Genomic DNA, 16,791 nt, shown 5'->3' on the forward strand with positions numbered 1-16,791 from the left:
CTCCTCTCAGGGTCTGGAGCTGGGGCTGAGGTGAGGGTGGGAGATGGGGGCAGTGCAAAGAGCCACCACCACAATGAGAAAAAAGAAGCAACATCTACTCTGCCCCCATTATGTACCAGCCCTTATTGTGTACCAGCCACTACGCTAAGGGTTTTGCCTACATCACCTGATTTACCCTCTCAACAACCTTTGGAGTAGGCATCACTAGCCCCATTCTCTACAGTGGCCTTCTTATATTCCCTGAAACAATCACACTCATTTCCACCTCAGGGCCTTTGCACTTCCTGTCCCCCCTGCCTAATTTGTTTCCCTCTGAGCTTCACAGGGCTAGCTCCTTCCCTTCATCTGACTCTCACCTTCAGTTTGCCCCCTCCAAGAAACCCTCGGTGGCCACTCTATCTAAAGGAGGAGCCCCCAGGCATCCTCTGTCTTAGCTCCTTGTTGTTATCTTCATAGATCCCCTTACAATTTGTAATGTTTTTGCCCATCTATCTATGTGCCTGTTCATTATCTGTCACGCTGTAGTATGTGAGTTTCTAATCTGTCCTGTCCGTCACTGTGTCACCAGCACCCAAGACAGGGCCCGCACGTATCAGACTTTGTCATGTGTAGAAAGAGAAGGAAACTGAGGCTCAGAGAGGTTAAGTGACTTGACAAAGATCGCAGAGTTGGTAAGAGGTAGATCTAGCATCGAAGCAGAGTCTGGCTCCCAAGCCGTGCTCTTACCCACTCTAAGCTGGGAGGCAGGGATGGGGTAGGGGGATACAGGGGCCTCAGACATGCCACCTGGCCTCTGGGGTGTTGAGGCTGCTGCCTTCGAGAGCTCTGGAGGACAGGAAATGGCCCTAGTCAAGGCAGAGAAGAATTAAAGGTGTGGACTCTCCAGTTAGATAGAGAGCCCCAGCTTCTGACTCCAGCTGTGGAATTTGGATCAATTATCTCACTTCTCTAAGCTTTAGTTTCCTCCCAGAAAAGTGGGGATGATGCTTACATCCTGGGCTGGCAGACAGATTAATTCAACAATCCAGTGCTTCACAGTGGCCCACAGCAAGTGCTTGGTAAGCGTCGGCACTCATATTTTCTGCTTGGGGAGGGGTGGGGCTCCAAGTCTCCAGAAACAGCTGGCTTCCTCGGACCCCCATCCCCACTGGAATTTCCTAGGGGCTCCCACATCTGACCTTTCACTGCCCAAAGCTAGACAGGCTACAGACAGATATAGCTCGTTAAGGCCCCTTTTGTCCTCTAGGGACTGTGTTCTCAACGTGTCCTAGGTCTCGGTAAGCGTCCTGCCCTGATTTGATGAATGTGCCACTAATTATTCTATCCATGGTGGCCTAAATTTGTGCTACCTCTCCTCCACCTTCCTCCTATGCAGGGGCCGTAGCTATAACGGGAACAGGCCTTCCGGGAGAGCCACCCTGCAGTCTGGCCAGAGACCTTCTTGCCTGTGAGTCTAGACTAAGCCATAGGAAGCTCGCCTGCATTCAGGTGAGGAGCCATGGACTCCGCGTAACAGTCAGAGGCTGGCAAGGGTCCTGCACAGAGCTTTTCACCCTAAAGAGGAGTGACTGGAGGAGGGTGCCCAAGGAGGGTGCCCGGGGTGAGAAGGGCTTGGAATCCTATCCTGGGTGTGAACAGCCTGCAGGTGACTCAGGAGCTACTACAAAGCCACCCAAGTGCCTCCAGGGCTGCTCTGAGCTGGAAGCTTGATCTGTGTGGCCCCAATGGGTAGAACGGGGGTTCATGGGGAAAATCCCCACAGCAGGAAAGAATGAAGGAACATTTCCCAAAGGTGCAGGGAGCTACCCTGTGAGAAGTGAGGTCGTAGTCATGGAAGAACAAAAAGCAGAGATTTGATAGATACCCAGCAGGGTCACCTAGAGGGGGTAGTGCAAAAGCAGGAGCTGGATCGACTGGTTTTTTGACCCCAGACCACCCAGGGCCTGGGATCTGAGGTCAGAGGCCAGGGCTCCAAACTTAGCTCAGGCACAACAGAGCTGCATGTTCTCAGGCAAATCCCTGGGACTCTTCAGGCCTAGTTTCCTGCTCTGTAAAAAGGGAGAGATGTTATGAGCTACCAGCTGCTGAGGCCATGTGACCCAGCAGAGGGGAGCTATGAAGTCTGAGATGACCAGGTGAGGCCGCATGGCTGATGCCAACCCTGGACTCCACAGCTGCTTGTCCTGTCCACCTCCTTCCTCAGGGTGGGGTGGGGGGAAGAGGGGGCTCCAAGGGCTTCAAGGCCTCTTTGTATTTCCACTCCACCCTCCACCTTCCAGAGACCCGGAAACAAGAGTAGCAATGCATCTGTGAACCAGGCACTGTGCTGTCTCCTTTGACAAGCTAGCCAACCTGGGCAGAGGTTGCTATGGCAACCCCTGCTGTAAAGAAGCTGACACTGTGAAGCTGGAAAGTGGCCCTGCTGGGATCTGGACCAGGCCAGAGCCAGTCTCGGCATTCTAACTGCATCTCACTTGTCTTGGCTGGGAGTCAGGAGGCCTGGGTCCCAAGCCCAGAAGCTCGACCTCCCTAAGCCGGGTTTCCTTACCTGAATTGTGAGGGAAGCATTCTCCACCCAGCCCAACTCAGGGAAATCAAAGGGAATCTGATAATATCAGTGGCTCTGCAGGTGGAGGAAAGGGCAGGGGGCAGAGGAGCAGGCTCCCTGGGGAGCTGCACCCCCGGCGGTCGCTCACCTTCAGGTCCCGGTGCACCACCCCCATCTGGTGGCAGTGCAGCACAGCCTCCAGGATCTGCTGGATGCAGTGGCTGGGAAGAGAAAGGCAGGGGTCACAGTGGGAAGCCAGGCCTCCCCGGGGAACCTGGGGGGCGAGATGCCCTATGCTCGCTCCTCACTATTGCCAGGCCACACTTGGAACTCACCTGGCATCAGCCTCACTGTAATACTCCCGGGCCACGATGTCCTCAAACAGCTCCCCACCAGTGACCCTGCAGAGACAAGCAGAGTCACCCTCCCACAGGCCCCAAGCGCTGCTTCTTGGGAAAGAGTCTCCAGGAAGCTAAGGGCGGGGCCTGAGGACCTCAGAACCTCAGCCCCAAAGGGAGGGGCCCTGGGGGTCATAGGGATGTCGCCCACTACAACCCCTTTCCTGGCTTCCAACCCACCCTTTCACTAACTTCCCTCCCCACCCTCCCTGGCTCTTCTTCCCCAGGGGACCCAGGCTGGAGTAAAGGTGGGACCCTTTGAACATGTGCCTAGGATTTGTTAGGTCCCTAGAAGCCCAAGGGCTAGGTCTTGTTTATGTTTTTTAATAGACTTTATTTTTAGGGTAGACTTAGGTTCACAGCAAAATTGAGGGGCATTTGTGACTCCCCCCGACCCAACCAAGGGACTGAGAGAGGTCATCCTGGCTCAGGCTGCCTTGATTTGCATTGCACGTCCCAGTGTGGGCCCGCACTCACAGGTCGAAGATCAGGTAATGGTGTCCCTCCTCAGAGATGCTGTCGTGGAGCCGGACTGTGGGAGGAGCCAAGGCAGCCAGTTGCACGAGCTCACACTGTTCCCCACCCAGCCCTCCCTCCCATCATCCGATAGCCAACATTGCAATTTCTCAGACGCTGAGCTCAAGCTAGGAGCCGGGTGCTGTGACAAATTCAGGTGAACAGGGGCTCACTGACTTCAGGCACCCGCCAAAAGAGGCCTGGGCTTAAAGACAACAGACCCTTTGTTTGGTCAAACTTTAGTCCCCTCCCCCCAGCCCTCAGTTTCCTTTCTGCGCACACTAGCATCATGGAATGAGCCTGTGGCTCAGATCTCTGCCACTTCCTAGCTGTGTGACTCTGGGTAGGTCACTACATGCTCCTGAGCCTCTCTTCCTTGCCCGGACAAGGAGAATGAGATTCTTGGACTTGGAGACACAGTCAGTGGCCACTCAGTGCTGGCCCTGAGCCCACAGCCCCGGTCTGCTTCCAGGTCTGAGGAGATAACAGAGCCGGTGGAGGCTGCGGTGACAGCAGTCCCCAAGTTCCCGTGTGCTGAGAAACTGTCATCCCCTCCTACCTCATTAACCAAGAGCAGAGCATGGCTCCCAGGAGCCCAGAGCTCCCGAAATTTTCCTCTGAGCTTCTGAAAGGAAGGGCCTGCAGCCTGGGGCTGACTCCGGGGCCTGCACCCTGCCAGCCAAGGGCAAGTTCTCTCTGGACAGGTTCACATCCTCCCCTGCACCGCAACCTAAAAATGCCCACAGCAGGGGCTCGGGCCGGGAGGGTTATGATGCATCGCATGATGGAAAATTACACAGCTGCGAAGATCATGCGGCAGTTACGTATTCACTGGTTCAGAATCGTCTCTCAATTATGTTGTCTGGCAAAAAGCAAAATGCAAAATGGTGTGAGTAGTCTTTTTTTTTTTTTTAAAGATGGGAGTTGTGTATGCTTGTGTATGTCATAAGTCTCTCTGGAAGGATACAGATGTGGGCATTGGGGTGCCTTGGGGAGGGGAATTGGAGGAGCAGAGGTCATGATAGGTGAGACTTTTCACTGTAAGTCCTAATGCCCTCAGAATTTGAGCCACGTGTGTGTATTTCTGACTCAATACTGAGCTCCCTAAATTCCTCATGGCTCTCATATCGGCACATGAAGTTTGAGACATAGGCATCAGACACCCCAGACTGGGTGCCTCCCGCTGTGGAAGGGGAGATAGAGACCAAGAGGTAGAAGAGAAAAGGAAGACAAATTTAAATTTTAAAAAAATTAAACTCTTAAATGATGATATATTTTTATAAATAATGACTGAAAGGTATTTTAAGTCTCTTTTAAAGCAAAACTATAAAGCAGGCTGCCTAAGAGTACATATAATAATATTGATAATCCTGCTTTGATTTTTTAAATCAACATTTTATTATAAAAATTTCAAACATGCGGTCAAGTGAACACCCATATGCCCACCACCTGGGTTTGGGTCTGTCATTAATGTTTTCTCCTACTTGCCTTCCTGCATTTCTATTTGTTCCCCCATCCATTCATCGATCTCAATTTTTTAATGCATTTCAAAGCAAATGCAGGCCTAACTTTTAAAGGGTCTGTGTGTGTTGAATGGAACACCCTATATTTTGTTCATAGACTGTAGCAAATTTACACTGGGGCCCTGCCCAGACCCCCGTAGCAAGCTCCTGGGAAGGTGGGCTGCCCATAGCTCACAGTTGCCCTCGTCATTCTGGAGAATTGCCCACGACAGATGGAATCGCCTTGCCCACTAGGCTACCTGCAGCCTTCAGCCAAGGACTGAGGAACATGGGGAGGCAAAGTTGCTGCAAGGTCCAGTCTCCTTGCCTGAAGGAGGGACAACTCCAAGATGGGACTTACCCTCCAGAGGCCTCCCCACTGCACCCCGCTCCTGCTTCAAAGTTGGTCAAAGTTGGACTTGACCTCAGGCCACACTCCTTCCCCTTCTCCCTCCTGCTTCTCCCACCCCCGTCCCTTACAGGTCTCCTCTGGGAGCACAAGCACCCAAATCCCTACCCTGGGCTCTGCTTCTAGGAAATATGACCTGAGAAAAGATGTGTACAGTAAACTTGCATTGTTAGGGTATCAAGGTCAAATTTTGGAAAAGACCCTTTTCTCTCTTCACCTTCCTCCAGGTGGAGTCTTGGTGACAGACTTCTTCCTGTCCATTCTGTTCCAGTGGGCTTGACAGGTCTCAACTTCTTTTGCCTGAGCTTGAGAAGCTCTAAGAAGCCAAGTTGCAGCCAGAACCACTTCAGAAAGGGCCCTTAGGGCTGGTCAACTGCCAACTGGGGGGAACTCCAAAGAGACTGGGGTCCCAGGTCCTCCCTCTAACCCAGAACCTCAGCCCCTATAGAGAAGGTCCTTGGGGTTCAGGGAAATGGACAGAATTGAAATGGGCAGGGGAGGTGGGAGAGGGTTCTCCAGAGCTGACTTTATCTCAGATGGTGCTTTCCTGCTGATTGCAAGGGGCTGCCCCTCCATGGGAGGACATTGGAGTCACTTTCCACCCCTGAGGGGCGGCTGACTCACTGCTCAGAGCCCAGGAGACAGGCCTCTTCTTTCACTGCCATTTGCACAGACAAAACCTCCCCTCTAGTCAGTAGAGGCCAGAGCCCAAGAGGAAAGGCAGAATCCCAGGGCCTCGGACTACGTAACACCCCCACCCCTCCCCACGCCCTGCCCGGTGAGAGATGGGCACGTCTGTTGTGCTTGTTGAATTATGCTGTCACTTTTTAAAATTTTGTCATCGAACAAAAATTCTGTAACCTAGTTTTCACTTATGTAGCTCAACTCACGAATTTCTGACATCCCTGCCCATATTTCTAACAGTTACTTTTTTCTTAGAAGCTGAAGGGCAGTACTTGTTCCCCTGGCCACATGGCCCCCAACAGCACACACCTGAAGCCCGCTGGGGAAGCTCACAGAGTGACTGAGAATGGGCCCTGGAGTCAGACTTGCTGGGTTCACCTCCCAGCGATGACTCCTACAAGCTGTGTGGCTTCGGGCAGATTCCGTAACTTCTCTGAGCCTCCTCCCCTAACTGCAGTCATGGGGATTACTACAGTCATGCCCATAAAGCACCCAACACAGGGCCTGGTGCCTGGAAGAACTTAATAAATGGACACAGTGTCATCCTCATCATCAATCAACCTCACCTCCCTTCCCCACCCCAAATCATCTGCTAACCTCTCAGGTTGTCCCCTCTCCCTGGGGTGGCCTCTCAGAGTCTGCCCCATCAGCAGCTACTGATGGGATCTGTCTGCCCCAGAGCCCATAACTTACTGTTCCCTGTTGGAGCTGGGAGTGAGAGGGAAAGGGGTGCAAATGGGAGGAGGGAGCATTGACCTGGAATAGCTGCGACTGTGCAGCAACACACACTCACACACACTCATTCCTCCTTCCTCTGGAGCTGACAGCCTTTATAAGAACCATGGGATTTTGTAGTTAGGCACACTCACAGCCTCCTTCATCATACAGTAGGGGAGCTGGGGGCTAGGAGGAACCACACAGTGAGGCCAGAAGCAGATCAGGGACCAAGGTCCAACCAGAGTTCCTCCCCACCAGCTGCCAGCCGCCCCTTCTCCTTTTCTGGTGATTCTGGCGTTGCTAGTGCAGCTCTGCTCCCCTCCCAAGAACAAGGAAGGGGAGGTGCCTTCTGGGTATAAATAGCTGATGGAGACGCTTCTCTCCAGCAGGAGGGTTAACCCTTGGGGCCCTGGGAACAGGAAGATGTTCCCTGGGAGAAAGAAGAAGTGATGGCTGCAGAGTTAGAACATTCCCTGGAGGGCACGTAGACCTTGCCCCTCAAGGTGTGATCTGTGAGCCAGCAGCTTCAAAGCATGCTAGAAATGCAAAATCTTGGGCTCCACCCAGATCCCAGACCTGCTGAACCAGAGTCTACCTGGTAACAAGATGCCCAGGTGGTTCAAACAGCCCGCTCCTTGTGAAGATGGAGGAAAGTGGCTCAGAGAGGGTCGTGCTCCTACCAAGGTCACACAGCCATTTCCTGACAGAACTATATCTAGAAGCTGTACTGCTCCCCTTCATGACTCAGAACCCTGATGGGCAGGGACACAGCCCTCACCCCACATCCCCAACTGTGCAGGAGAGGAGGAGGGAACATCAGGCCTGCACTCAGTCTATCCCTGGGGCAGGGGCCACCTTGCACCTTGCCTCCAAGGGGCAGGCCAGCCACCAGTCTAGGCAGGCAGGCAGGACCACTGTGCCAGGCTGACTCAGCATGGGGGTGGGTTAGGCATGTGGGCTGCGCTGGTCAAGGCCAAGCTTGGCCTATTTTTGTCTCTCTGAAGAGACGAAAGGCTTCGGGAGTTTTCCTAAAACAGCTTTTCTGAAGGAGGCTGCTGGCAGCACAGGCTGCGAGGAAGGGCTCCTTCTTCACCTTCCCCCCAACCAAGCTGGTCTCTGAGGAAAGTGGAAGCCATCAAAGATATCTCTGCTGCTGCCATCCCCAGAGAAGAGAGTGGCTGACTTCCCACCCCATCGGCAAAAGACCACCAGGGTGGGCAGGGGAGCAGGGCAGCCCCACCTTGTACCCCTCACTTGTGCCCTAAGAACTTACCGATGTTGGGGTGCTTCAGCAGGCGGCAGATACGAGCTTCACGCTCCAGCTTCTGATGGTCTGAAACACAGATAGATGCCCAAGTGAGTGCCAGGTCGAGGAGGAACCTCCACCTGCTCCCTCTCTCCCTCCTACAGCTTCTCATGATCTCCATCTCCCAGGGTAGCCTGTGGGCCCTGGACAAGCTTGTCTTTCAGGCAGGGCCTCTGGGTTGTCCAGGGAGACAGTGAGATGCAGCAAAGGAGGGAGAGGACAGGGTTACAAAGATGTGGAAGTCCCTTCCCCTCTCTGGGCCTCAGTCTCCAGGGCTCTCCAGTGAAGTGTATCCCTGAGCCCCTTCCTGTATAAGACCCAAACTCCAGGAGACCTAGACCACCCTGCAGGCCAGGCTCCTGCTGCCCTCCTCCAGCCCTGCCCCTCACACTATGCTCCAACCAGACAGAACTGCTCATTTCATTTCTCCAGATATACCCAGCTCAGCTCTCCTCCCATCCAGACCCTCACACACCAGTTCTTTCAGCTTGGAACACTCCCCCTCCACCTCCAGCACTGGTCCTCCACTGGCCAGCACTCACTCCTACCCATCTTTAGATGTCCCCCTCTCCAGGCAGCCTTCCCCAATTGCCAGGCCAGCAGGGGCCCCTCCACTGTGCTCTCAGGGACCCTAGACAGCACATCCCACTCTGTCTCATTGATATCTCTACCCTTGAGGGCAGGGACTTCATCTCTGCTGCACCCCTGGCCTCTAGTTGAATGCCTGGCACATTGTAGATGCTCAAAACTAACTGAATGGAAGAATAGATGATAAAATGAGTGAGCCTTTCTAAGGGGGTCAGTGTTCTCTGCAGAAGAGCTGAACCAATTTTCAGAAGCCACCTTCCTTGTAGAGGACGCAGAGAGCCCCAAAGAATCTGTAGGGTAGACCTTGCGTGTGGCTCACCCAGAGTTCTCACACCTGCCTTCCACGATGTTTGTCCAAATCCCCTGGGTCTCCCCACCCACCTGGGAGAGAGGCCTGGTTCTGCTACCTGTGGTCTCAGACTCCGAGGCTGCCGGAAAGAGTCATACCCCACTCAGTCCTCCCAACAGCCCTGGCTGTGGGCGTCACTATCCTCACTTTATAGATGAGGAAACTGCAGCTTCGTCGGTGGCAGAGTTGGGACTGAAAATGTATTGCGCAATTCCCTTCCTGGTGCTTGTCTCACAGGCCTTAATTTAAAAAACAAAACAGTAGAACAGGAAGCACTTACGAAGGTAGAATGTTTACTGCGTGTTCATTGCTGCGCAGAGAGCTTTATGTGCATCTCAAGCCCTCACTACAGCCCTTTGAGGGAGGTGTGATTACTGTTCTGGCTTTTAAGAGGAAGAACCAGAGGTTCAGAGAGGTTAAGTCCCCGGCCCACAGTTACACCTGTAGTGAGCAGTGGAACCAGGCTTTGTACCCAGGCAGCCAGACTCCACGGGTGAGCTTAAAAACCCTGTGCAATGCTGTTCTCCGTGCCCTGACAAATCGCCACCACCCCTACATTCCCCCAGCTCTCAAACAGGAAAACTGGGGCCACCGGAAGGTTCTCACTCAGACACTCATAGGCAGAGCTAGGACTAGAACCCTGGTCTCCCAATGGCCTCTTCAGAGCAGGTAGGCACCAAGGAGGGTGATGAGGTTGGAGAAAGTCCCAGCCCTGGTCTTCTTTCCCTGGCCTCTTTACTAGAGCATTCACTGGCCATCCTCCAAGGGCTGCAGAAGCCAAGATCAATACTGAAACGTGGCTTTTCTGTCAACAAAGCGATGAAATCTAATCAAGTTTTCATAGAGTGCAAAGTCAGCTCCCCAGCTAGAGACCAGCTGCAGACTAAGGAGGGAGGGTGGACCCAGGGGCATCCCCCTAATACCAGGTCCCTCCCTGCCTCTTGTATATCCTTTAGGGTGGAGGGGGGGAAGGTCAATTCCAGGGCAAAGGAGGGAAATCCCCATGGACTGGCTGAGGTTCCTCTGTGGGCTGAGGAAAGCTGGGCCCACTCCCTGCTCCATCCCCTGTCCCTCCAGTCCCTCCATCCTCAACAGAACCAGAAATCAGGCAGGTCAAAGTTAGGCCTATCAGAGGGGGCAGGGGGCCTTCTGGCTCAGGCCACACATGGGGAGGGCCAGATTCAGAATTCTGGTGTTTTTTCCACGTGATGTTACCCAGGAGCAGGGTTAGACTGACAGAGATGGAAGAAGAAAGCATTGGTCACACAGCTTCAAACTTGTGCCTGGTTACCAGACCCTGCTGCTGGAAATGCTGGGAACTAATTGTTTTTATAAATCTTATAATCATCGTGTGCATAGTACAATTACACTGCATTGCAACTTTCAGTGCTGAAAGTATTAGTTTATTGAATGGAAACATACACATTACACAATTATTTTTGTAACTCTGAAATATTTTGACTTTCTAGTACTATACAGGAACCCTCAAGAAATGCAGGGATTGTATTTTTGTTGACCTCTGAGGCCTTGCTCTGTTGTGTAGATAGGGGAACTGAGGCACAGTGGTGAAGGAGCAGCCCCTTTATCAAAATCACTCATCAAGATGGTCTGGCCTTGTTAGAGCTCAGAGCTTCAAGAATTCACTCATGCACAGCACCCCCCGATCCCTATCCATCAAGTCCTGGGCAGCTGAGGAGCTCTTATTAAAATATGAACTAGATCCTGCCACTCCCGGGCTTCAGACTCTCCAACAGCTTCCCAATGTACCCGTAACACAGTCCAAACCCCTCATTAGACCCTGCTGGGTCCTGCCACATCTTGGCCTTGAAGCTCCAGCCCCGTTGGTCTTAATTTGGGCCTGAAGCACACTGAGCCCTCCCCACCTCAGGGCCTTTGCACCTGCTGTGCCCGCTACCTGGAGTGCTCTTATATCCTGGGTCTTCCCATGGCTCCCTTCTCCTTTTTTCCTGAGGGTCCCTCATGCGCCATCACTTCCCCACTACCCCACCTTATTTCCTTCACAACACTCATCGCTTCCTGGGATTACCCAGGCCATCTGTGTGCTTCATGCTCTTTTCAGTCTCCCATCCTAGAAAGCAGGTGCCATGAGAGCAAGACCTTGTCTGTCGGTCTCTGCCATGTGCTCAGGGCCTGGAGCCCAGCTTGTCGAAGATGCCATAGCTAAGCGGTGGCTGAGCTGGGATCTCAATCCATGTTCATAATTACTATACCATGTTGCCTCCCATTCTAATAATTAATTAATTGCCAAATCAATCCATACAGCTTGGTAGAGTCCCACAATGGGGAGAGTCTGAGGGAAGTTGGCAGCCCCCAGCCTGGGTACCTGGAAGGATCACCCCCAATGCCCACAACATACCTTGTGAACATTCACCACTCCTCCCTGGGTTTTTAGGGGCCAGCCCTGCCCAGAGCATAGCAGGCAGGGATGGGAGAAACTCTGAGGGTAGGTTACTGGAGCCAGGAGGGCAGGGTGGGACAGAGAAGAGGTTGGAGAGGGGTGTGGGGAGAGCACAATCAGGCAGCTTCAAGGGCTCTCTGCCAGCTGAGGGGCCTGGCTCTGGCAGGCAGGTGGGCTCCAGGGTATAGAGGGTCTCCAGCGGGCAGGTGGGCAGCGGGATTCTGACCAGACACACAGGAACCAGGAGAAAAAATAGGCCTCCAAGTCTGGAACAGCAAATGCCCCATCCTCCACGGGGCCTCTGCAGGGCTCCAATCCTGGGAGGCTGGGTAAATAATTCTGAGGGCTGAGAGTGCCAGGCAAGGGTGGGGAGGAAGATGAGGAGGACAGGAAAGATGTCTTCCTGCCATCTCACAGGCTCCCTCACGTGGACCTGAAGCTCAGGGGCAGCCTGAGTGAGCTCATGCTGTGCTTCCGGTCTCCTGAGACTGGTCACCAGGGAGCCAAGGAAGTGATCCCTCAGTGCCAGGATGGACAGTGGGGCCTGTGGAGGTTGCTCTACCCGGACCAGTCACCTCCGGCTGCACTAGCCGCATCCGTGTGCCCAGCAAGGCTAACAAACGCGCTCCATGTGTGCCTGGAGTGCTGGGGCTGGAAAGCACACAGAGCCCGTGGCGGAGTGTCAGTGCCTAGCCAGTAGTCAGGACTGGGATTCGTCAATGCAGGCGCTGGGGCCTCACCTCCTGAATCCAACCCTCCGGGATGGAACTGCCCAGGGCAGCTGCTCAAGGGGGGTTGGCAGGGATTGGGACAAGCAAAATTTTTACTTTTCATTTCATGTCTATCTGGTTTCTTGGAAGTGTTTATTTCATGAACAGTTTATTTAAAACACTAGTTTAAAAATACGTACCAAAAAAATATCTCCTGGGTTTGAGAACTGCTGGGAAGAAGAGGCTGCCCCGGTGGGAAAGAGGAAGCCGCAGCTCCCTGGAGGTTGGACAGATGCCCCAAGTGGGCACGGTCCCCCGCCCGGAGCTGCCAAAGTCACCCAGGAGTGCCAGCAGGAGAAGCTTAGAGTGTGTTGCCAAATATTCAGTCTTAAGCCACTCCCCACCCCAGGCACCTTGAGTGGCAAACAAAGAAACCTGCTAAAAAGAGCTCTGCTCTACTCTCCCGCAGGGGAGAAGGTACTGACAGTTGGCAGGCTTCTATGGAAAGGTTCCTCTAAGAACATCTCCACTCCCATCCTCCACACTCACCTAGGCCTGGGCCACCTTCCTCCCTGGAGCCCACAAATCACCAGAAAGAGGGGGCATGGCAGTTCCTGGCTGGCACAGCCTACTGCATACACTGCCCAGGAGTGCTTAGTTACCTCCTGAAAAAGAGGCAGTGCCTCTCTGCTCTTTCCCACACACATCTGTGTGTGTGTGTGTTGAGCTAACCCAAGACCCCCAGCATCCAGGAAGGACCTGGCTTCCCTTGTTCGAGGTCAACCTCAACCTGTCACCCCGAGTCACAGCTCCGGTCCTCCCCCACCTTTTTTCAGGGGTTGGGACATCTTCTTTGCTCATGAGAGACACAAAGCAGAGAGAGGTCCCCAACTGCCACCCGTCACACAGCAACAGCAAGGCCAGTCCTGGCATCGGGACTTGAGGCAGCGCTATGGCCGGCCATCCTGCCACCCTGGCCCCAGGGCTGGCTCTGGCTCCGGCCCTGTCGCAGGTCTCTCCCTTTCACGCCAACTTTCATGCTGACCATGTGACACTGGGGACCCTAGGCCTTCACAGAACACCCGCCCCCATCCCCAGCCTCTTCCCCCTATAGGACACCGGCTGCCTCCAGGGGGGTTTGGTAACTAAGACGAAGTGCTGGGCTCCCAGCAACACTGAGCCGGAGAGATGAAAAGCAGCAACACAAGGGCTGACACAGGGCCTGCTGGAAGGCCTGTGGGGCACGGCATGAACATCCTCTACCAGCCTCGGTGAACCTCACTCCTGCTGGGCCCTGGCCCAGACACAGCTGCTGGCTGTGCCAGGCAGACACCTGGACACCATGCCAGCCCTGCCCACAATGCCTCCCACACGGTAAAGGCCATGGGCTGCACAGCCCGCACCTGCGCCAATCCACCCACCAGAATTCCCTCCACCTCCCAGTCGTCCCCGAGACTGCTTAGACACTGTCCAGACCAGGGACTGAATCTTTGAAGACAACCCTCCCCGACACACTGACCATGGTCACCACCATTACTGCCCTAATCCCATGCTAAAGTCAAGAAACAAGACTTCTAGGCAGGCTTCCCAAGTTTTAGAGTCCACATGAATCACTGGGCTGTCCTGTGGAAAGGCTGACTCTGACTCCTTAAGTCTGAAATCAAGAACTTGCATTTTTAACCATCTCCTGGTGATGCTTCTGCTGCTGGTCTAGGATCACTTCCAAATTAAAATTCCCTGGGGATCTTTTCCAAGTCCCAGGTCACACACCAGGTTAATTAAATCACAACCTCTGGGAGCAAGACCTGGGCAGCAAGTGTTTGAAGCTCTCCAGGGGATTCCAGTGTAAAGACAGGTTTGGAAGTCACGGTCCTAGGGAGTCTTAGGCACCAGAGATCAGACTGGTGTGGTTGAAGCCGAGCACCTGGAGCTCCTTGGACACTCACTGGCTGAGCACCTAGGACATACAGGACGCTGTCCTAGGTACTGAACATATCACAGGGAATGAGACCCATCCTTACCCTCTTGGAACTACAAGTCAAGTGGAAAGGTGGATGTTTAACAAGAAAACAAGCCAGTAAATAAGTTAAGTCCAGGTTGGCAGAAAGCCACAGGAAAATAAACAGTAATGAGAGATATAAAGCTGGAGAGACACCCTCAGATTTTGGGGTCAGGGAAACCCCTCAAAGTAAGTGACATCAAGCTGAGACCTGAAGGCTGAGAAAGAGCCAGCCTTGTAAGGAGCCAGGTGAGGGCATCCAGGGAGAGGAAACAGCAGGTGCAGAAGTCTGGAGGTGAGAATGGGGGTGAGTGGCAGACAAGCAGGGAAAGGAAGCCCCACCTAGCAGCTTAGCCTTCAGCTGGGTGTTGAGGCAGAGAGCTTGCCCTCAGAGAGGCTGTGACCTCCAGCCTAGATTTGTTAAGGAAGGGTCTGTTCATAATACCCACAGGAAGAAGAGCTCTCATGCCTGCCCGCAGCACTGCCCATGGGGACAGACTCAGGTCCTGGTTTTAAGCCAAGGGTTGGGGGGCGGTGAAGGGAAGGAGAGCCCCGAGGGTAGGCAGTAATGGATTCCCCACCTACCTCTGGCCGAGAGTTTCTTGGTATTGATGATCTTGGCAGCATACTCCTGGCCAGCCAGCACCTTCACACACCTGCGCACGACCGAGAAGGCTCCCCTAGGAAGACAGAGAAGTCAAAGAGGGTGACGGCGGGCCCCGGGGGGGTGTGTCTCTAGGAGACGCCGGAGTCCTTGCAGCTGCACCGTAGTAGGTAGGGAACACTCCTTCAGGGCTTCTCGAGCTCATAGGGACTGCTGTGGCCGACTCGGGGACAGAGCAGGGCCTCGGACCCAAGAGAATCCCTGGTGGAGGATTATTAGAAGCTTGGCCTGACAAGAGATGAGCCTTCCAGAGTCTAGTAAGTTAGGCCCACCCAACTGTAAAACATTAGAATCAAGTCATGTTAGAATCACAGAAACTAGGTCCTTGAAAGTTTTTAGTGTTTTTGTTCTTTGAATAGGTAACACATTGACATGGTTCAAAGTTCAAAAGATACAAAAGACTTCCTTTCACCCCTGTACCCCAGTCTCCAAGGTCCTCTCCCAAAGAGAGCCTCAGACACCTTCCCCCACACAAGTGTTACTGGACCTTACAAGCTGTTCTGCACCCTCCGTTCTTCAGTAAATATTTTGGCAAGCCTCCTTCCATTCCACAGAGAGCTCTTCATGATATCACATTTAATCACAGGCCCATCCTGTGATTCACCTAGCCAGTCACCTGTGGATGGGCAGTTGGTAAGTTCCCACCTGTAGCTATGACAAGCAGTGCCACAACAACCGACCTTCCATGTGTGTGTTGGCGTGGCGCCTCCCACGTGTGCAAGTGTTTGTGGACGAATTTCTAGAGCCGCTGTTATTTGGTCAAAGGGTAGGTGTGGTTTGGAAACTTTGATAGATAATGGGAGGTTTTCTGTCTTAGAGGTTGTATCAACTTATGATGAAGGGACCATGTTCCTCTACTCTTTTCTGCGTGGTGTGCTGTCAAACGTTCTTATCTTTGCTAGAGAGACAGGTGGCAAGGGGCAACTCGGTATGCATCTGATTTGTAATTCTCATACTAAGAATGAGGCTAGCCATCTTTTCCTATGATTTAGCATGTTCCTGGGATTTTATCCTCAAAGTGTTGGTGGTTGGAAGAAAACCTGAAGCAAGTATTTATGTGAAATTTCTCCATTTTAAGATACTGGCACCTTATATATTTTTTTAATGTAAACATAGTATCTGGCCAAACAGAAGGAGTTTGAGGGCTAGGTCTGGCATCTAGGTGCTACGCTGCACCCTCTACCACAAATCCCTTCATGTCACAGGGGAGGCCCCTGGGGGGCTGGACAATGACAGTGGTCACCAACATTACCACCCTAACCATAAGCTAATGGCAAGAAGTCAGTCCAAGGGGCAGGCTTCCCCATTTTTTAAGGTCCACACTAATTGCCCGGGTGTCTGGCTGAAAGGCAGATTCTGATTCCTTCCGCCTGGAGTGGAACTCAAGCCTTTGAGTTCCGGCACAGCTTGGTGTAGATTGCTGGAGGTCACACAGCTAGTTGCAGGCAGGGCCACATTTAGAACTCAGGTATCTGCACCCCCAGGTTTTTGGTTTCTCCCCCACCAGTGGCCTGCATGTCCAGGCTCCTGCCATGGGCACGCCCCACTGTATCCTCCAAACTTCAGTCCCCCTGCTAAGCATACAAGCAGATCCAAGCCACCAAGATGAGGCTGAGGGGGACAGGGGAGAGTGCTGGCAGGCACCAAGGAAGCCTGCAGGCTGGCACAAACACCCTCTCTGCACACGCCCTGGGCATCAAGTCGCTGGCTTTGTGTCTAGGCGGCATGAAGGAACTGGTGGGAAACTGGAGAAAAACAAGGAAGAGAGAGCTGGGAAGGTGGCTGGAGACTAGGAAAGGTGACCTGGTAGGAAAGCTGGAGAAAGCCAGAATTTATGGGCAAACAACAGTCTCGCATAGTGACCGACCCTCCCTGGTGTGTGCAACCCCTGCTTGTCCCTTCACCTGGAGGAAAGCGGAAAGAACCGTCACCCTCCCTGAGAAGCTTCCTATTACAGGGCCTCTCGCTGGCACTCCCAGACA

At 53.3% G+C, this 16,791-nt stretch overlaps 1 protein-coding gene across 2 annotated transcripts in view; it reads right to left on the bottom strand.

The window, feature by feature from the left end:
* The window catches only part of CAMK2A (calcium/calmodulin dependent protein kinase II alpha), a 55,850-nt gene that overhangs the window by 26,468 nt on the left and 12,591 nt on the right, over nucleotides 1–16,791 (bottom strand). For both annotated transcript variants that reach the window (XM_024576876.3, XM_024576878.3), the window contains exons 2-6: nucleotides 14,731–14,825; nucleotides 8,048–8,107; nucleotides 3,424–3,478; nucleotides 2,884–2,949; nucleotides 2,697–2,769 (exon numbers count right to left, since the gene is read on the bottom strand). In XM_024576876.3, coding sequence (XP_024432644.3) covers nucleotides 2,697–2,769; nucleotides 2,884–2,949; nucleotides 3,424–3,478; nucleotides 8,048–8,107; nucleotides 14,731–14,825 — 349 coding nt within the window. The remainder of the gene's footprint in view (nucleotides 1–2,696; nucleotides 2,770–2,883; nucleotides 2,950–3,423; nucleotides 3,479–8,047; nucleotides 8,108–14,730; nucleotides 14,826–16,791) is intronic.

Source organism: Desmodus rotundus, chromosome 6 (assembly GCF_022682495.2).
Source record: "Desmodus rotundus isolate HL8 chromosome 6, HLdesRot8A.1, whole genome shotgun sequence".
In the NCBI taxonomy this organism is placed as follows: domain Eukaryota; kingdom Metazoa; phylum Chordata; class Mammalia; order Chiroptera; family Phyllostomidae; genus Desmodus; species Desmodus rotundus.